Source organism: Mobula birostris, chromosome 18 (assembly GCF_030028105.1).
Source record: "Mobula birostris isolate sMobBir1 chromosome 18, sMobBir1.hap1, whole genome shotgun sequence".
Taxonomy (NCBI): Eukaryota; Metazoa; Chordata; class Chondrichthyes; order Myliobatiformes; family Myliobatidae; genus Mobula; species Mobula birostris.
Window position 1 is genome coordinate 38132794 of NC_092387.1, and position 21946 is coordinate 38154739.

The 21946-nt window shown below is 42.4% G+C and overlaps 1 protein-coding gene across 3 annotated transcripts in view; it reads right to left on the minus strand.

Moving 5' to 3' along the window:
- The window catches only part of LOC140211836 (protein TBATA-like), a 51142-nt gene extending 29523 nt beyond the window's left edge, over window positions 1–21619 (minus strand). The window contains exons 1-4 of one of the 3 annotated variants that reach the window (XM_072282008.1): window positions 21536–21619; window positions 16196–16338; window positions 12901–12954; window positions 2353–2594 (exon numbers count right to left, since the gene is read on the minus strand). In XM_072282008.1, coding sequence (XP_072138109.1) covers window positions 2353–2594; window positions 12901–12947 — 289 coding nt within the window. In that variant the 5' untranslated portion in view covers window positions 12948–12954; window positions 16196–16338; window positions 21536–21619. The other 2 variants (XM_072282009.1, XM_072282010.1) reach the window with 2 other exon arrangements.
- Between the last annotated feature and the right edge of the window lie 327 nt (window positions 21620–21946).

Below are 21946 nucleotides of genomic sequence, written 5' to 3' on the forward strand. Positions count from 1 at the left end.
TCTAATGAATAGTCTTTGACCTGAAACATAAATCTGTTTAATGCAGCCTGACAGTTGAGGGTATATCTAGCATTTTCTATTTTTATTTTAGATTTCCAGAATCTGCAGATTTGTTTACCTTCAATTATTTTCTATTAATCTACAAACTTACTATTCATTGTTACATTCTTCTAGTACCATTGTATTGGCCTTCTTCTCAGAATTGTCATTGTTCTAGATATTCTAGATAAAGTAGAGAAACAGGCCCTTCAGCCTCCAAATCCATGTTGATCATCAAGAATTGATTTACACCAATCCATTTTTTATTCTATCCTCATTCTCATGAACTTCCCCAAAATTCCAACACTCACCTATAGGAGTAATTTATCATAGCCAATGAACCTACCAACCCATGTGTCTTTGAGATATGGGAGGGAACTATAACACTCAGATGAAATCTACACTGTCACAGGAAAAACATGACAACTCTTTACAAGAAACATCTGAGATGTGGAACAGACACAGAGGACTAGCACTGTGAGGGAACATCTCTAATCAAATAAAATCCAAAAATTAACATATTTTTATATTTGTCATATTTCCTTTATGTAGTCATTTGGAGTCATGGCTCAACTTCTACCTCTCAATCTAAGCACTATATGGCAAATACCACTCCATGTATTGGCTCACCAACTCCTAGGCTGACACTACAGTGACACTGAATGAATAAAGAAAAAGAATTTCAGGATGTATATTGTATATATTTCTCTGCCATTAAATGCACCTATTGAATGGTTGATTGCCTGAACTACAACCTCTCAGGGATTAATTGCTTTCTTAGTTTGATGTAAATAATTACAAAGGCTGCTTTAACGAAGACAAATAGATTAATCCCATGTTCTGTGAACAATGGTTATTCTTCAAACATTATCAAATCAGAAAATCTGGTTATAGTTACATTGCTGATGACCGGAGTTTGTTGTTAACAAATTGGCTGTTGAATGTAGAATATTAATTGATCCACTGGTCACTTTATTATACAGATTAACTGCAACTAACTTCCATTCTCTTTAACTAGATCTCCCTCTCTCAACTCTTATTTTTCATATTTTGAGAAAATATTGCCAATCAATTGTATATCACCATTTAGTTCTTCTGTGTTTTTGCCTTTTTTTATATTATTTATCAACAGTAGTTAGCCCTGGCTTTATTTGTTTACCTTTATTGAATTTTGCTTTTATTTTCCACAATATCTCCTAGTTTTCCATATTGTTTATTTTGATGCATACATTTTTGGCTATTGAGCAAAGTTTGGTTTTGTACTGAAGATTCTCCACTGTTGTTCAGTCTGTGACTTTAATCCCCTGTCATTTGGACCAACCCCATTTTAATTATTCTCAAATTTGCTTTCTCCAGCTTACCACGCTGATTCTTTGCTCTGCAATCCTCCTTTCATGTCTGGAACCTAATTTTGATATGATTCTGATTTCCCAATTGTTGTACAGCAATCATAACTCCATTTAATTTTCCAAATCTTAATAACATAATAGTTTTTTCTTGTTAGACCAGAAAGATTCTGAACTTATTTATTTAGAGATACAGCACAGTAACAGGCTCTTCTGGCCCATGAGCCGTGCAGCCCAATTACACCCATGTGACTGATTAATCCATATGTCTTTGGAATGTGGGAGGAAACCAAAGCACCCAGAGGAAGCCCACATGGTCACAGGGAGAACATTCAAACTCCTTACTGACAGCGGTGAATTGAATCTAGGTCGCTGGAGCTGCAATAGTACCATGCTAACCACTACTCTACCATATGCTGGCCTAGTAGAGATTATTGGAGAAAATGCTCTTCAATAGAAGTTCACTGTTTGATCACTGGATTTGACTGTTGGCTACAGATACGAGACAAATATGGCACACTTCATTTAATATAAATCATAAAAATTCTGCATAAATTGACAATTATACTAAATCAGAATAGACTATCCATCTGAAGGTGCATCAGAGTGATAAAAGTAAGCTTTTGTCAGTTTATGTTCTCTGATGTATGATAGGTATAAGTCGTATCATTAAGAATGCTTTTGAAGCATTTGTGTAAACTGGGCAATGAAAAAAAGTCTACAATGCTACATGAAAATTGAAAGTGGAGCACACCAGCAATTTGAAAGTCAAAGCTAAGAAGATTTTCTTCAAGTAAGTTGTATAAAAACGAATAAAATTCTACGTAGGTAGAGGAAAATACTGAAATCACCTAGAATATTTATGATGATTACTTCTTGATAAATAAAATACAAGGGATGAAGTACATCCTTCAACCATATCTGCCTGTTGAAAGAAGGCATATAACTGTTTACTCTAAGGTCTTACCATTGATATGTGTTACTCGATGAGGGTGAGGATTATGCCTTGAGAAAAAGGAGTGATGACTCAGCTTTCCAAAACGAGTACTACTATTTGATTGTGGCCTCTCAGCACCAAGACTGAAGCGTAGTAGTGAATTACGAGGCATTGAGCCCAATTTCCTCATCATCGTCGGCTCTTGGTTGTTTTTGAATGGATCAAGCACTGGTTGACCCAATTTCTCCATTGTTTCCTTCACGGATGACTTCCTGAAGTTTTCAGAAGGATGTAAAAACATTAAGATACTATCTTAGAAATGTCTGAAGAAGAATCAAACCACCAGCATATATTAACTGTTTATTGTTTATGAGACACAGTGTTGAATTGGCCCTTCCGGCACTTCAAGCCACGCCACCCAGCAACTCCTGATTGAGCCTTAGCCTAATCATGGGAGAATTTACAATAACCCACCACCGGTATGCCTTTAGACTGTGGGAGGAAACCAGAGCACCCGAAGAAAACCCACGCATTTCACGGGGAGGACACACAGACTCCTTACAGAATACACTAGAATTGAACTCTGAACTCCGAGGCCCCAAGTTGTAATAGTGTAGCGCCAACTGCTGCACTACCATGGCGCACACTAGTTTTCTATAAAACCGGCTTGGGTATCCCTGTGATCAGTGAATTATCCCTAGTTTTCATTGCCGTGTCATTAGTTGCTATCCTTTCACTTGCCTAAGATCTAAATTTTAAACTTCCCTGTCTCTCTACTCCTTACCTTTCTATTACAATGCATTTTAAAATTTTCCCCATTGACCAAGCTTTTGGCTTCATGTCTTAATATTTCCTTCCAATGCCTTTTAAAACAGTAAGAAGTCGTGCACACAAAATGCTGGAGGAGCTCAACCAGTTAGGCAGCATCTATGGAAGGACATATACAGTCAACATATCAGGCCGAGGCCCTTCATCAGGACTGGAAACGAAGGGGGCAGAGCTAGAGAGAGAAGACTGGGGTGGGGGCTGGAGGCGGGAGGTGGAGGACTACAAGCTGGCAGGTGATAGATAAGGGTGAAGGTGGGAGAGTGGGCGAGGGGGGGGATGAAAGCCTCTTTTTTTTGCACTTTCTTTCTAGTTTATAGTCATTTTATGTCTTTGCATTGTACTTCTGCCGCTAAAAAACAGATTTCACATCAAATATGAGATGACAATAAATCCAATTCCAATCTCCAATTGGAGTGAATATTTAAGGTTGTGAATCCAGAAACATGCAAACAATTATATCTTGTCATCAAACTTCTAGAACATTGTTGAATACTTACCTTCCAATGTGCTCTTAAGGCCACAGTATTTACGTAGCTAGTCCAGTTAACTCTCTAGTCAGTGGGGATCGCAGGACGTTGACAGTGGGGTGTTCAGTGGTGGCAGTTGCATTCAAGGTTGATGGTTAAACTTTCTTGCACTTGTGCCACACAAATGTTACTTTACACCGACAAGCTGATGCCTGAATCTTGATGAACGTAGGCTTGGATTTATGGAGAACTCTGAATGAAATTGAGCAATGTGCAAGCACCATCAAATATCTTGATATCTGGTTTTATGATCAAAGACTGATCATTGATGAAGCAGTCGAAGGTATATGTGACTAGGACTTTGATTAAGGAACTCCTGCCGGAATGTCTTGGGGCTTGGATGGTTGACATCCAGTAACTAAAAGCGTTCCCTTTATGTAATAAATGACTGCAGCCAGTGGTGAGTTTTAAAGGAAAAACTTCAATGTGAACCGCCCATTAACTTCAGTTTTACCAAGTGTCCTCACTGCCACACAGCCAAATGTGGCACCGATGTTACTAGTAGTTACTGTCATCTCACCTTGCAGATGGTGCAGTACAGTAGTCTGGCTAGTGGAACCATTGTTTCACAATGCCAGGGACTCTAGTTCAATCCTGACCTTGGATGCTGTCTGTGTGGGGTTTGCATTTTCTCCCTGTGATGAAATTTACAGATTGGAAGATTAATTGGCCACTGAAGCTAAGGGAATTGAGAAAGATGGGGGGTGAATTCCAAAGGTGATTAACATAGGATTAGTGTAAGTGATCATACGATGGCTAAAGGTAGATAAATCTCCTGGACCAGATGGAATGCACCCTCGTGTTCTGAAGGAAGTAGCTGTGGAGATTGCGGAGGCATTAGCGATGATCTTTCAAAAGTTGATAGATTCTGGCGTGGTTCCGGAGGACTGGAAGATTGCAAATGTCACTCCGCTACTTAAGAAGGGGGCAAGGAAGCAAAAAGGAAATTATAGACCTGTTAGCTTGACGTTGGTGGTTGGGAAGTTGTTGGAGTTGATTGTCAAGGATGAGGTTACAGAGTACCTGGAGGCATATGACAAGATAGGCAGACTCAGCATGGATTCCTTAAAGGAAAATCCTGCCTGACAAACCTATTACAAATTTTTGAGGAAATTACCAGTAGGCTAGACAAGGGAGATGCAGTGGATGTTGTATATTTGGATTCTCAGAAGGCCTTTGACAAGGTGCCACACATGAGGCTACATAACAAGATAAGAGCCCATGGAATTACGGGAAAGTTACATACGTGGATACAGCGTTGGCTGATTGGCAGGAAACAGAGAGTGGGAATAAAGGGATCCTATTCTGGTTGGCTGCCGGTTACCAGTGGTGTTCCGCAGGGATCAGTGTTGGGGCCGCTTCTTTTTACATTGTACATCAACGATTTAGATTATGGAATAGATGGCTTTGTGGCTAAGTTTGCTGACGATACGAAGGTAGGTGGAGGGGCCGGTAGTGCTGAGGAAATGGAGAGTCTGCAGAGAGACTTGGATAGATTGGAAGAATGGGCAGAGAAGTGGCATATGAAGTACAATGTTGGAAAGTGTATGGTTGTGCACTTTGGCAGAAAAAATAAACGGGCAGACTATTATTTAAATGGAGAAAGAATTCCAAGTTCTGAGATGCAACGGGACTTGGGAGTCCTCGTACAGGATACCCTTAAAGTTAACCTCCAGGTTGAGTCAGTAGTGAAGAAGGCGAATGCAATGTTGGCATTCATTTCTAGAGGAATAGAGTATAGGAACAGGGATGTGATGTTGAGGCTCTACAAGGCGCTGGTGAGACCTCACTTGGAGTACTGTGGGCAGTTTTGGTCTCCTTATTTAAGAAAGGATGTGCTGACGTTGGAGAGGGTACAGAGAAGATTCACTGGAATGATTCCGGGAATGAGAGGGTTAACATATGAAGAACGTTTGTCCGCTCTTGGACTGTATTCCTTGGAGTTTAGAAGAATGAGGGGAGACCTCATAGAAACATTTCGAATGTTAAAAGGCATAGACAGAGTGGATGTGGCAAAGTTGTTTCCCATGATGGGGGAGTCTAGTACGAGAGGGCATGACTTAAGGATTGAAGGGCGCCCTTTCAGAACAGAAATGCGAAGAAATTTTTTTAGTCAGAGGGTGGTGAATCTATGGAATTTGTTGCCACGGGCAGCAGTGGAGGCCAAGTCATTGGGTGTATTTCAGGCAGAGATTGATAGATATCTGAGTAGCCAGGGCATCAAAGGTTATGGTGAGAAGGCAGGGGAGTGGGACTAAATAGGAGAAAATGGATCAGCTCATGATAAAATGGCGGAGCAGACTTGATAGGCTGAATGGCCTACTTCTGTTCCTTTGTCTTATGGTCTTATGGTCACTGCAGATTCGCTTATCCCTGGCACCTATTTCTGTGTTGTATGTCTCTTTAACCTCCTGAATCCAGCTCTATTGCTTATGTATGTGCTAAGGCTATAATGAGGTTTGCAGACATCCCATCCTGCAAAAACTGACTTCAGGGAAGTAGCACCATCAATTTGCGGGAGACTTCCAGGAGAGGTGGGATGTCTGCAATAGAGTCACTCCTTAGCAGTCAGCCAGCTAGTTTAAATAACGTTAGCTATGCTAATGAATGAATGACACCTGTTAAACTCACCTCAACATGTCTTTTACAGTCTTAACCCACAATGGGCAATAGAAAAGTCACTGTTGCAAACAGTGCAGCGAGCAACACTGTCATTATTTTTGACCCCTATTAGTCAAGGGTACACTTTAGTGTAGTCTGGGGTGATGTACGTTTTATATTTTCTTTTTTTTTGGAACACTCTGCCATGGCTCACTCTCACGCTCTCTCTCGTGGTCACTCGCGCTCTCGCTTGCTTTCTCTCTCTCTCGGTCTCTCGCTTGTTTGCTCTCGCGCTCTCTCTCGCTTGCTTGCTCTTGCTCGCTCGCTCTCAAAAAATTGATTTCCGTGATATTGTATATAATTTGCGGGCATCAGGGAGCCACTATTCATATGCGGGAGGCTCCTGGAATTTCCGGGAGAGTTGAGATGTCTGGGTTTGGAGCTTGTGTGCCTAGAAAAACTCAAACTGAGGAATGCTGTGTAATGGTGAGATGACACTTGATAACACTAACATTATCTTCCAACAGTTTCCTTACACCTAATTTGATAATAATTAGCCACGATGTTTTGGTTACTAGTGTACGGGGTCTTTCTTTTTTGTATGTTAAATCTAAAATGGCTTCTTTGTTACGCTATACTGGGGAATGCTTCTTTGTTATGTTAAATGCTGAGAAAGTCTCTAGCTAGATAGTTGCTTGGGTTAATACACACAGAAGGGTGCTATTAGCCATTGGGTGGTCATGTATCATTTTGTTTTCGGATGATAATGCTGTATCATACAACTGGGGAGGGGGTTTTTGGCGGGGAGTCGGAGGAGAGACGGGGAGGACAGTGGAGAGACGGGGAGTCAGAGGAGAGATGGGGAGTTGGAGGAGAGACGGGGAGTCGGAGGAGAGACGGGGAGGACAGTGGAGAGACGGGGAGTCGGAGGAGAGACGGGGGGTCGGTGGAGAGACGGGGAGTCGGAGGAGAGACGGGGAGTCGGAGGAGAGACGGGGAGGACAGCAGAGAGACAGGGAGTCGGAGGAGAGACGGGGAGTCAGAGGAGAGACGGGGAGGACAGTGGAGAGACGGGGAGTCGGAGGAGAGACGGGGAGGACAGTGGAGAGACGGGGAGTCGGAGGAGAGACGGGGAGTCGGGGGAGAGATGGAGAGTCAGAGGAGAGACGGGGAGTCGGAGGAGAGACAGGGGGTCGGTGGAGAGACGGGGAGTCGGAGGAGAGACGGGGAGTCGGAGGAGAGACGGGGAGGACAGCGGAGAGACGGGGAGTCGGAGGAGAGAGGGAGTCGGAGGAGAGACGGGGAGAACAGTGGAGAGACGGGGAGTCGGAGGAGAGACGGGGGGTCGGTGGAGAGACGGGGAGTCGGAGGAGAGACGGGGAGTCGGAGGAGAGACGGGGAGGACAGCGGAGAGACGGGGAGTCGGAGGAGAGACGGGGAGGACAGTGGAGAGACGGGGAGTCGGAGGAGAGACTGGGAGACGGGGAGGACAGTGGAGAGACGGGGAGTCGGAGGAGAGACAGGGAGGATGGTGGAGAGACGGGGAGTCGGTGGAGAGGCGGGGTGTCGGAGGAGAGTCGGGGAGGACGGTGGAGAGATGGGGAGTCAGAGGAGAGACGGGGAGTCGGGGGAAAGACGGGGAGGACGGTGGAGAGACGGGGAGTCAGAGGAGAAACGGGGAGGACAGCAGACGTGCAGAAAGGCTCCAGTCGATCACTCCGGGTGATCCCGAGTCGTGAGTCGACAGGATTCGGGTGGTCGTCAGGAATCGATTGAGCTCCAACGGTTGCGCGCGAAGAACTTGGACTTTGATAAGTCTTGGTGCCTTTTTTTTTCATTACTTCCTTTTCTGTATCAAATTTATATTAATGTCATAGAATTAGTAATATCTATAAAGTGTACTTGGTAAAACGTACTGGGTGTGCTGGCTGATGATTGATGTTTGGGATTGATTCGGGCGGCAACCGACTCCATGGGAAGCGTTGAGGCAGGTGCTGGGTGGGATTTCCCCTAGACATATACGAGCCAATATAACTGAGCGTTACAAGTGGGGGCTACCGTCCGGGATTTGGATTTTCAGTAAAGCTGTATAGTCGTAGTGTTAAGTAGTGCAAAGATGGATCGAGATAAGATTGTTAGTTGGGTGAATTAGAGGATGTACCGGTGAATTATGCATGCATGCTAAGTGGGGTCAATTTCCACATTTCGGCAGATGTACTAGTGGGAGGGTTGAGTTTGATTAAAGGTATCGGGCAGGTAGAACTTATAGCTAGAAGGGGTGGAAAAGAACTGGAGTCCAGCTGGATGTTGGTGCGGACGAGTGCCGACGTCATGACGTTGGAACTACCAGCAACAGTCCACGTCCAGGGGGAGGCAGGGCCGTGGGGTCTCCATACCCTCCCAGAGGACGAAAGTGAGGAGGTGCCGGAGGAGGAGCTAGATGGACTCTGCGAGGGTGCAGGGCGAGGGCAGAGCCCGCTGCAAAAGAGACAGGGCTGGTCCCCACCCCGGAGGAGGAGCTAGATGAGGCCCCAGGGGAGGTGCCAGTAGCCAGGGGTGGAGGCGTGGAGTGGGAAGGCTTGGCCAGGCCTCGTCCCCCAGTTCGGGGTGAGACCTCCGAGTTAGCGGCTGCCATTACCTCCCTGTTTACCGGGTGAGACCCGAGGATGGGAAGGGATCTGTCAAGGTACTCCATCGGAACCACCTGTTGCCTCTGGGTCAAGAGGTGAAGGTAGACCCAGAGCCCAAATGCCACATTGTTTAACTGTCCACCAGCATTCACAACTGGAAGTTGTGGGGCTTAAAGCTTTGATCTGATGTAACGGTCATTGAATTGTCTTACTGCTGATTGTGCTGTTTAGAATGCATGCAGACCCATGTTGCAGCTATGCCAGTTTGACACCTTATCTTTATTGCTGTCCCCAGCATGTCATTCTGCACTCTTCAAAGAAGAAGATAGTGATGGTGATGTGTGGGCCAAATGATTGCATGAGGTATGGAAGTACAATTCTTCTGCTGGTGATACCCCACAACATTGCATGGATGCCCAGGCATAAGCTTCCATGCTTCCACAGAATGCAATGGAGAGTGATTTAGGTGTAAAGACAACTTAATTATCTCCTATTGTATTTCCAATGTCAGTTGTGGCTTTCCGGACCCGATAAGCTCAATAGGTTGCTATATTGTCATAAAGAAGCTCAGTTGTCTTGTTTTTTTAAATATTAAACATGAAGGAGCACTGATTGATCATATTTGGGAAGATAGCAGGTGTTAATCAGGATAAGTTTTGCTTGTCCATATTTCACATAATGCTATGAAAGATTCTAAATTGAATTATATCACAGTGTTGCTACCTTTGGTAAAGACAGGGTGGGCTGAAGGATTGCTAAAGAGAGACTGCGATGCTGGCCCAAAGGTTTGATTCGATGTATATGATTATGCCAGAATCTCACTTTACTAATCTGTATATCGCTCTTCCAGTTTAGATATTAGTTCCCAAATGTTCGTTTGCGCAGCTTTACAAGTTCATGAACTTAACTAAAAGCTTGTTTAGATATGCAGATTTTAAGCAGTCTTGAAGGAGAGAAGATGGGTAGAAAAGGGGGAAGATTTAGGAAGGAATGGAGCTAAAGCATGAATAAATCCAGAATTAAGTGACAATTATTTGAGGAATGTAAATATCCTAGAAGGATACCTCTGCTGCAGATGACAGAAAAAACGGCAGGCATAATCATAAAGTGATTTACAATCAAGAGCTATTTTAAAAACAGAATCATAGCTTAACCAAAGGCAAGCCAGGTTAGTAGCGAGTGAGTTAGGAGAAAGGCAACAAGATTTTGATGATCTTAGTTTTATGAAGTTGATTGAGGGAGGCCAGACAGAAATAGTCAGTTAGTAATGGTGTACGTAAGGATGAGCATAGACAAGGAAAGAGTCGGACAATGATGGAACCAGACAAGTTTTTAGTTGATTTGGTAATTTAAGTCACAGTGAATGAATTAATTTCATTTTCCAATAACTATCTATAGTTCAATTTATTTGGGCTTTGCTGAATTTAATGTTTTTGATAAATTACACCTAGCGGGTGGTAGGTGCAGGCTAGAGGAGGAAGGGAGCACCTTACAGGTCCTTTGGTAGAGACCTGTACCAAAGGGCCTGTAAAGTGCCCCTTCCCTCCTCTAGCCTGCAGGTCACCCTTGGGCAAGGAATAGCTTGTGCTTAGCCCCACAATCAGAGTCACATGAAGCTATGGGAGCAGGAAGTGAATGGTCGTATGACCACAGGTCCTGGTTATGCGACCATTGACGCCAGGCAGACAATCTCTGAAGTGTATTGATAATGGCTGGGGTCACCCGTCTTGTAAAGACACTGTCCAAAAAATGGCAATGGCAAACCACTTTTGCAGAAATAATTGCCAAGAACAATTGTCGGCCCCCAACCAACACATATTCCACTCTCCCCTCCTACCCCTCCTCACAGTCCCCCACCCTGCTCTCATGACTATACCCCACACGAAACCACCATGGTGGGCTTCATAGCTGAACAGGTGAGAAGACAGCTGAAACGTCACAACCCAAGCAAGGCTGCAGGACCAGATGGTGTCAGTACCAGGGTGCTCAAAGCCTGTGCCCCTCAGCTATGTGGAGTACTTCGCCGTGTCTTCAACCTGATCCTGAGGCTCCGGAGGGTTCCTGTGCTATGGAAGACGTCCTGCCTCGTCCCTGTGCCGAAGACGCCGCGCCCCAGCAGCCTCAATGACTACAGACCAATGGCATTGACCTCCCACATCATGAAGACCCTGGGGAGACTTGTTCTGGAGCTGCTCCGGCCTATGGTCAGAGCACACTTAGATCCCCTCCAGTTCGCCTACCAGCCCCAACTAGGAGTTGAGGATGCCATCGTCTACCTGCTGAACCGTGTCTACGCCCACCTGGACAAGCCAGCGAGCACTGTGAGGGTCATGTTTTTTGACTTCTCCAGTGCGTTCAACACCATCCGCCCTGCACTGCTGGAGAGAAGCTGACAGCGATACAGGTGGATGCTTTCCTGGTGTCATGGATTCTTGATTACCTGACTGGAAGACCACAGTACGTGTGCTTGCAACACTGTGTGTCCGACAGAGTGATCAGCAGCACTGGGGCTCCACAGGGGACTGTCTTGTCTCCCTTTCTCTTCACCATTTACACCTCGGACTTCAACTACTGCACAGAGTCTTGTCATCTTCAGAAGTTTACGGATGACTCTGCCATAGTTGGATGCATCAGCAAGGGAGATGAGGCTGAGTACAGGGCTACGGTAGGAAACTTTGTCACATGGTGTGAGCAGAATTATCTGTAGCTTAATGTGAAAAAGACTAAGGAGCTGGTGGTAGACCTGAGAAGAGCTAAGGTACCGGTGACCCCTGTTTCCATCCAGGGGGTCAGTGTGGACATGGTGGAGGATTACAAATACCTGGGGATATGAATTGACAATAAACTGGACTGGTCAAAGAACACTGAGGCTGTCTACAAGAAGGGTCAGAGCCGTCTCTATTTCCTGAGGAGACTGAGGTCCTTTAACATCTGTCAGACGATGCTGAGGATGTTCTACGAGTCTGTGGTGGCCAGTGCTACCATGTTTGCTGTTGTGTGCTGGGGCAGCAGGCTGAGGGTAGCAGACACCAACAGAATCCACAAACTCTTTCGTAAGGCCAGTGATGTTGTGGGGATGGAACTGGAGTCTCTGACGGTGGTGTCTGAAAAGAGGATGCTGTCCAAGTTGCATGCCATCTTGGTCAATGTCTCCCACCCACTACATAATGTACTGGGTGGGCACAGGAGTACATTCAGCCAGAGACTCAATCCACTGAGATGCAACACAGAGCGTCATAGGAAGTCATTCCTGCCTGTGGCCATCAAACTTTACAACTCCTCCCTTGGAGGGTCAGACACCCTGAGCCAATAGGCTGGTCCTGGACATAATTTACATATGACTATTTAACTGTTTATGGTTTTATTACTATTTATTATTTATGGTGCAACTGTAACAAAAACCAGTTTCTCCCGGGATCAATGAAGTATGACTATGACTATGACTATGACTATGACTATGACTAACAATCATAGTCATGAGACCATGATCACCTATGTCACATAATAATGCTGATGATCATACCTAGCTAAAAAAGGGTAGGGCAGTGTGATCAAAAGCTTGATCAGAGGCTGTATTTCAACAAGGAACTTGGAATAGGAAGAATGGAATGATATATTGATGTAAATTTCAGAGCTGATAGGCCAGGCCACCAGAGGGGCAGGAATCTGGGGTTTTGTGTGATAACCAACTAAAACTAAATCCAAGTATTTGAAAGAAATAATTCATTTGGACTAGAAAAGCCATGAAAAGTACAACATCATAGATGAGAAATTCATATTTGGAGTCAGTCAAGAAACTGTCATTTTGATCAGCACCTTTGGAAATCTGATATTTTTCTTACTTAGAACTCCCGCAATCCAACTGACAATTCTGACTAAATTCATCAGGCATTGATGAGTTGTTTGAAATATCAAATTACTAAATTACATGGCAATTAAAACACATGAGAAGAAGAAGGTTGAGTTGTGTAATTATATTGCAGCATACTCACTCCTGCTCTGATCTGAATACTGGAACTTCACTCATTGCCGTCGTCATTATGTAACTTCACACACAAGGAGACACACAAAGAAAGAAAAACCATACGTAAAAATTGTATGCTCCGCTCAAAACAATTTAAACAGCAACCTTTCGGCAATAGACTGTTACACGTGTACTCACTTTTGCAAGATGAAATTAAGTTTGATGACCTCACTTTGAATACAGAAACTATTTCAGTCCGTTGGTTTTGAATATGGTGCTTCATGAGCAGGAGGGATAGGAAAGAGGGCAATAATTTAGAACCCACCAGCTAAGACAACAATTTTGTTTAGCAAATCTCAGGCTGCAATCTTACCATCATTACAGCCAGCACAATATCCACCTGTGCTTTGAAATACAGATCAAAATTGTTCTATATTATTGCTTCAGGCACCTTTCAAGGCTGGAAGTGTAATGTCTTTGTTAATGCTCAAGCCTTGCCAGACATTCCAGACTCTTTCTATCTAAACACTCCATGGGCTTCAATAAAAACATCAAGCTTAAAGACAGAACTTGGGAATTACATTCTTTCTATAATGAGTCAACCCTATCGCCGGGGAAGTGATAACCCCTCCTGTTAGACTGTTTGAGGTAAATTATTTTTTATTCTTTCTTACTTCTCTTCTAATATTTGTATATATGTGCACTTGTAATGCTACTTTCTCACTGTAATTTCCCATAGGATCAATAAACTACCTATCTATCTGTGCTTCACAGCAAAGCTTAATGTTACTCTTGGGGATATGTCCATATATTTTAGTATACCAAAGCAAATATTTATTTCAAATATGGTATTTTGCTCAATGTTAAAATGGATGGCCTAAACATTTAGAGACTACATACATCAACCCAGTTATAACCAAAACCAGTATAACTCAATGTAATATTGATGTTCAATGCAGTTATTATTATTTTGCATGCTTGTAAACAAAGAGAATAAAAACATTAAGAAATAGGAGCAGGAGTAGGCTATCTGGTCCATCGAGACTGCTCCACCATTCAATATGATCATGGCTGATCTGGCCATGGACTCACCTCCACCTACCTGCCTTTTCCCCATAACCATTAATTCTCCTACTATACAAAAATCTATCCAAGCTTTTCTTAAATATATTTACTGAGGTAGCCTCCACTGCTTCATTGGGCAGAGAATTCCACATTCACCACTCTCTGGGAAAAGCAGTTCCTCCTCATCGCCATCCTAAATCTACTCCCCTGAATCTTGAGGCTATGTCCCCTAGTTCTAGTCTCATCTACCAGTGGAAACAACTTCCCTGCCTCTATCTTATCTATCCCTTTCATAATTTTATATGTTTCTATCAGATCTCCTCTCATTCTTCTGAATTCCAGTGAGTACAGTCCCAGGTGATTCAATCTCTCCTCATAGTCTAACCCCCTCATCTCTGGAGTCAACCTGGTGAACCTCCTCTGCACCGCCTCCAAAGCCAGTATATCCTTCCTCAAGTAAGGAGACCAGAACAGCACCCGGTACTCCAGGTGCGGCTACACCAGTACCCTGTACAGTTGCAGCATGACCTCCCTGCTCTTAAATTCAACCCCTCTAGCAATGAAGGCCAACATTCCATTTATCTTTTTGATAGCCTGCTGCACCTGCAAACCAACCTTTTGTGATTCGTGCACAGCACTCCCAAGTCCCTCTGCACAGCAGCATGCTGCAATCTTTTATCATTTAAATGCTAATCTGCACTTTCATTTTTCCTTCCAAAATGGATGACCTCACATTTGTCACACTTGTGACAACTTTGTCACATGGTGTGAGCAGAATTATCTGCAGCTTAATGTGAAAAAGACTAAGGAGCTGGTGGTAGACCTGAGGAGAGCTAAGGTACCGGCGACCCCTGTTTCCATCCAGGGGGTCAGTGTGGACATGGTGGAGGATTATAAATACCTGGGGATACGAATTGACAATAAACTGGCTGGTCAAAGAACACGGAGGCTGTCTACAAGAAGGGTCAGAGCCGTCTCTATTTCCTGAGGAGACTGAGGTCCTTTAACATCTGCCGGACGATGCTGAGGATGGTCTACGAGTCTGTGGTGGCCAGTGCGATCATGTTTGCTGTTGTGTGCTGGGGCAGCAGGCTGAGGGTAGCAGACACCAACAGAATCAACAAACTCATTCCTAAGGCCAGTGATGTTGTGGGGATGGAACTGGACTCTCTCACGGTGGTGTCTGAAAAGAGGATGCTGTCTAAGTTGCATGCCATCTTGGTCAATGTTTCCCATCCACTACATAATGTACTGTGTGGGTGCAGGAGTACATTCAGCCAGAGACTCATTCCACCGAGATGCAGCACAGAGCGTCATAGGAAGTCATTCCTGCCTGTGGCCATCAAACTTTACAACTCCTCCCTTGGAGGGTCAGACACCCTGAGCCAATAGGCTGGTCCTGGACTTATTTCATAATTTACTGGCATAATTTACATATTACTATTTAACTATATATGGTTCTATTACTATTTATTATTTATGGTGCAACTGTAACGAAAACCAATTTTCCCCGGGATGAATAAAGTATGACTATGACTATTTACCAACACTGTACTCCATCTGCTAGACCCTTGCCCACTCACTTAACCTATCTATATCTCTCAGCAATGTTGCCAATTTTTTTAATATAAAAGTGATGTTCCTTTAATGAGAAGAGCAGCTTTGGCAGGCTCATTGCTTATTGCCTTTAGTAAATGAAAGGAACCCCCGTGGAAGGTAAAATGAGCAGGAAATAAGACTTGAAGAGAAACTAAAAGTAAATCAGGTTCGTTCTTTAAGTTCACTAAAAAGAAAAAAGGGCATGACATAGATTGGGTCAGCTGATGTATTAAGAATGTTTAATAAGGGTGAAAGTTAGTAAGCCATTAAATGACTCTTTACTTTTGTTCGATATACATTTTCAAATGGACATTTTCATTGACATGGGTCCACATTATGGGAGGTGCAGACAGATTAGTGACAAAAATATGCTGTAAATCTTCCCATTTATAGCTTAAAGTGATGTGCTAATCATGAACCATTCCTTTATCTTTGGTGAAGTATCACAGATGAAATACTCCACATTTAGAAAATATTTGCCTCTGTTGTTGATCTATAAAATCCTGATGACATGAAGTGGATGGCTATCAATCACAGTGAGGTGACAAAGAATCATTAAGAAACCTGGAATACAATTTTATATGCTTTTCCATCCTTCTTTTTATTTGCCTTCTCTAAGTTTATATTTTTTATATACTCACAGTGACTAATGTACCTACCTTTCTAAAGCTGTTCTGTTTGTTTATCAATTCTTAGCCGGCTTTTTGAAGGAGATACACAGTTGGTTCTGCTTTTCACGTGTCTGCACTGTGCTGTTATCACTTCAGACTCCCAGCAAGTTAAACCATTAATTATATTCAAGCTGAAGGGTAAAAAGTTCAATAACAAAGAAAACATTATGAAGTTTGTCTCTCCAGGGGAGGATTTAGTCTAATAATCTTTAAACAGTTTTCCTTTAGCAAAAAGGATTTAGCAAGCTAGAGAAAAAAAAAATCCAAATTCACTCTTACACACTGTTTTTACCTTCACATTTGTTGATTTACTAGTTAACTGGTGATTTCTGCCTTTAAACACTTTGGAATTACGCTGGCATTAATCTCAAATCAGAAATGTAATGATTCCTTTATGTTACAGTCCTTCAAATCAAATGTTTTAATTGATACATTACAAATTCCATGACAAAAAATGAAACTATTGTTAGACATATCTGTAACAGCCTTAATTTGCTTGAAACCTGGTATTACTCTGTAACCCTATTCTATTATGTATGAAAATGTCTGTGCCTAACTATAGTGATTTTCAGGCAAATCAAAATTTGAAAGGAAACGTATTCCAATCCCTTTCCAATGTTCCCAATGGTATGGGAATTTGAAGAAATCTCAAATGTACTACATGTTTCTAGGATCAGATGCAATTAGTTAGAAACCCAGCACACTTAATGAATCTACATTTCCTGCATCTAAAAAAATGTCGCTGCCCTTTAATTTTATCAGTTTAATTTCTGCATTGAGGATCTTCTACCTGCTCTGCTTCTCTCTGGCATCATGCTTTTATCTTCTGTAGCTTGTCAGTTTCTTTGCAAAAGATTTCTGTGCATGCACTTACAAGCCATTGATGTGCATAATTGTTCAAGCACTGGTTTAGATGGAGAGATCCTCACCCTCTCAGATAAGTAAGTCAACTTTCTTTAAGCAAGGTACAAGGTCCTATTAGGGACTGCAGACAAGTTGTAGCAAACAGTGTAAGTAACTGGATCAGTTATCGTTTATTCACAAGTTACAATCAGTCCAGGTAGACCAGCCAAGCAGGTTTTGAGGGATCATCAATTACCCTTTGCAATTTTCAAATAATCAATTGCAATTATAATCTCCCTTGTCCTTGGTAGTGATTGGTGTGTGGGATGTTCGTAGTTTCCATATGGGTTTTGTGCAGAAGGTGTCTATCAGAGGCAATACCTGGTTCCTGGGCTCAGCTGAAGGATGACACTGGGTGCTGAGTAAGGGCATCTCTGGACGCCACTGCCTTCCTGCTGCTCCTGTTGCTACTCTCCAGTCTCTGCCTCCTGGCTCCCAGATTCTGGGTATCCTTGCTGCCTCTCCTCCAGCAGTAGCTGTTGTATTCAATTAACAGGATTGTGCAGCAGGGAGCACATGATGTAAATTAGGCAGTTTCGCCCATTTTGTCTTCTCTGCCATTCAATCATGGCTGATTTTTTTTTCAACTCCATTCTCCTGTCTTCTCCCTGTAATCCTTAACCCCCTTACCAACCAGAACCTATCAATCTCTGCCTTCAACTCACCCAGTGACATGGCCTCTACAGTCCTCTGCCAGTGAGCTCCACAGTTATGGAACTTCCTCCTCATAATATACATGATAATGAAGTCTCCATAACTGTTTGCTGTGTACAACAAGCAATTAAATCTTAGCTTCAGGAGGCCTTGGAGCTTTTCCACTCTCATTCTGATATTTTGATGGCTCTCGCTGTTCTTGTGTTCAACTGCTGTAGTAATTAACGAACACACTGACTTGATCAGTCATGGACAAAGCTGATCATTACACCAAGAACCATCCCTCAGGGCTTTGGAAACTCTTAGAATGACCAAGTCATGTGGTTCCCTGAAACATGTTCTTCACTAGGAGGCAATTTTTTCATATGATGCAAATCTACCCATACATTTCAACAAGCAGAAACTGTTTTTTGAAGAAAAGATAGATATGCTTCAAGGAAATCCTTAGAAGCATATGACTCAATGCCATATCTTCCTTACTGAAATCAAAATAATGTAATCATTTCTTTGCAAGTACAATACATCAATGATCCTTCTCCTGACACAGTGAGCAGCAGATTGAGAAACGTGCTGCGGCCGTTTGGAGTGATCCTGTGGAGAGAAAGAGCAAAGTCAGTATGACTTTGCGAGAGCAGCCCATGTACAAGAGTGTTGCCAAACACTGCCGTTTATAACCAACGGCTGCAGACTACCATATATTTCTGTAATGACAGCCTCGGAAATATTAAGCATTCTAACATTATTTATCAGAGAGCTTCAGGAAAAAACATGGTTCTTTTAAGACTCTGTAAAGTTACTCAGTGTAAGTCTTTGGAATTACACTGAGTAGCCAGTCATTCCAAAACAGTACCTCTGATAGTAGAGAAGGATTGTTTCCTGTTAGTTCTGGCACACCATATGAACTTTGGAAATTATTTACCCAGTTTGGAGTTCTGAAATCAGCATCCTAGCCCTTTAACTATTGAAAAGAGCAGTATACAGGGAGGGTTATATGCTCTTAGCTTGATGTCTTGTCCCACGATGGTCACAGTATGGAACTTTTAATTTCAAGTTATGTCTGTGCAGGCATAAACAGGCGTGGTGCAAATAGTTATACCTACTTGGTGCGTGTCTGAGCTAGGGAAAAAAATAAATACACTACCACTGGTCTCAATAGAAAGTGTTTGGTTCAATCCAATATCCCTCAGGGGGGAGGAGAAGATGGCAGCGCGACGCAGTGCGCGCGGCCGTTCCGAATGATATCGTATCTGTGAAGTAGGATGCCGTGCATAATCCTGATTTGATAGGGACAGACGTGAAGAAGCATGGAGGAACATCTGGAGAAACTTCTGAAATGCCTGCTTCATTGCTGCTGCTACTGTGCGATCGAGAATCTCCGGAGGGGAAGGCCCCAAATCCTCAGCCTTGCCTATTGCCTATTGCCAGGGCCGGGGTCGAAGCGCTCGGCAGAGATGGTGCTCAGTGCTCGGTGTCGGAGAGCTGGTCAGAGGCTCGGAGTTTTCGGATGGACTCGGAGTCGGACTGTGGTCGGATGCTTCCGGGATGCTGCATTGGCAAGTTTGCGGCGCTGGAGGTTCACCGTCTGCGTGAGACGATGGGACTTTCAAGAGACTTTGAGACTTTACCGTGCCCGTGGTCTGTTCTTATCAAATTACGGTATTGTTTGCACTGTTGTAACTATATGTTATAATTACGTGGTTTTTGTCAGTTTTTCAGTCTTGGTTTGTCATGTGTTTCTGTGATATCATTCTGGAAACACATTGTATCATTTCTTAATACATGCATTACTAGATGACAATAAAAGAGGACTGTGTGTCCTCATAATCTAAAAAAAATGTAGCCGCTAAGGAACATAGAGTTCCAGAATTAAGGATGTTTGTACCTAATACACTGCAAAGCATAACGCATCAGTTAATTTTTGACAGGACAATACTTAACTGTGTTGAGGGAGAATGAAAAAAGTGGACCTAATCATAGACTAGTTCCTTTCATAAGACAACTAAGAATTTTGGCTGAAAATTCCTAACTGGGAGAATCGACAAATGTTTGTATATCAGTTTATTAATGAACTGATTTTTCTTTCCTGCCAGCACTTGAATTAGTGCCTATTAATGAGTTATGGGGGGCAGAGCAAGCAAAAAAGAAATACACTCAGTGGCCATTTTATTAGCTACAACTGTACACCTCGTTAATGCAAATATCTAATCAGCCAAACATGAAACAGCAACTCAATGTATAAAAGCATGCATACATGGTCAAGAGGTTCAGTTGTAGTTCAGACCAAACATCAAAATGGGGAAGAAATGTCATCTAAGTAACTTTGACCGTGGAATGATTGTTGGTGCCAGACAGGGTGGTTTGAGTACCTCAGAGACTGTTGATCACCCAGGATTTTCATGCAGAATAGTCTCTAGAGTTTATAGAGAATGGTGCAAAGAACAAAAAAACATGTAGTGAGTGGTAGTTCTGTAGGTGAAAATACCTTGTTAATGAGAGAGGTCAGAGGAAAATGACCAGACAGATTCAAGTTGACAGGAAGGGGGCAGTAGCTCAAATAGACATGCATAACAACAGTGGTGTGCAGAAGATCATCCCTGTACGCACATCACATCGAACCTTGAAGTGGATGGGCTACAGCAGCAGAAAACTGCAAATATATGCTCTGGAAGTCATGCAAACAAAAACCTGAATGAATAACTCAAAATTTTGCAATAGGAGGTATAAGGCACTCCTTCCCTCTGCTAACCTGCAGGTCAACCTTGGACAAGGTGTAGCACCTGCTTAGTGCCCCCCACCCCCATGCCACTTGATCAGGGTCACGTGAAGGCATGGGAGCACCTGTTTTGTAAAGACACTGCCCAGAAGAAGGCAATGGCAAATCACTTCTGTAGAAAAATTTGCCAAGAGTAATCATGGTCACGATCATGATCACCCATGCATGTGACACAGTACATAATGATGATGAAGGTGAGTAAAGTATATGTTTGAAGCCAGAATAAAGGGTCATAAATCAAAAAAAAACTATTAATCAATCAAATTTAAAAAATCAGAGCATATTATTCTAAGCAGTGGTATCAAGACTGCAGAACTGACAGACAGAGCAGGCAATATAGATACAATGATACGTGTAAGAGAAATATTGCATAATAGTAGATAAATAAACATAAAAACCTTACCAGTATGAGAGACGGCAAGAATGGTGGGTGGGTCCTAATAGTATAAATATAATAACAGACCAGCTGAGCTTTTCTTAAGCTTACACTATTAAGAACCTATAATCCATAAAATATTTATAATTAATTTATATTCAAATCACATATGAAGTGCTTATGAAGGAATTAATTTGGGCTATTTCCTACTGTATCTTAATATGTTGTTCCTCTAAATTAATTTCTTTTCTTCGATATTCCAACAATGATTTCAAAAAGAACAAATTTCCTCACAAATGCAGAAATCATCCTATCAATTCATTCTATGTCCATATGTTTGTTCTGTTTAATACAATATAAATTTAGTAAATAAAATTTACATTGTAGATGACTGCAAACTTAGCAAAAATACCAGAAGTATAGTACTTCAAAATGTACTACATCAATCATATTATTTGACACAATTTACTAATGCTAGTGATCATTTGCCACACATTTAAAATATTCTATTTGGTCTGAAGTACTTACTATACGAATCCTCAGAGAACTGTTCTATTACGAGCAAGATAAGAAATGGTAAGGTGTTGTGCATAAGATATAGCACCAACTGGAAATAACTCACCATCTACAACTACAATTTCAATACTTTTTCGGTATTCTCTTAACTTTGGACTACTTCAGGCACATTGGTGTTAGTTCAGTCCAGTTTGTTGGTTTGTTTGCCTTGTGACTGAATCTAGCTGTAGTTGCTAGGATACACTAATCTGAAAACATCATGTACAGTCAAGTTATATGGCACTAGATGTATAATTATTATTTCCTCTTCTTTTTGAAGTTTCTCATTGGAATGTGCAGCATTCCCATGAAAGCTTGCCATTCCAGTAAGATCAAATCTTCTGAGTGAAGAGCAATGCATCTTTTTTATTTCCATGCAAGCCAAAACTAGAATGAATAACTGTAAATTTTGCACTAGACAGGTGCACGGAAACAGAATATTGTAAAATATGTAACAAACAAAATATGAAAAAGTTAT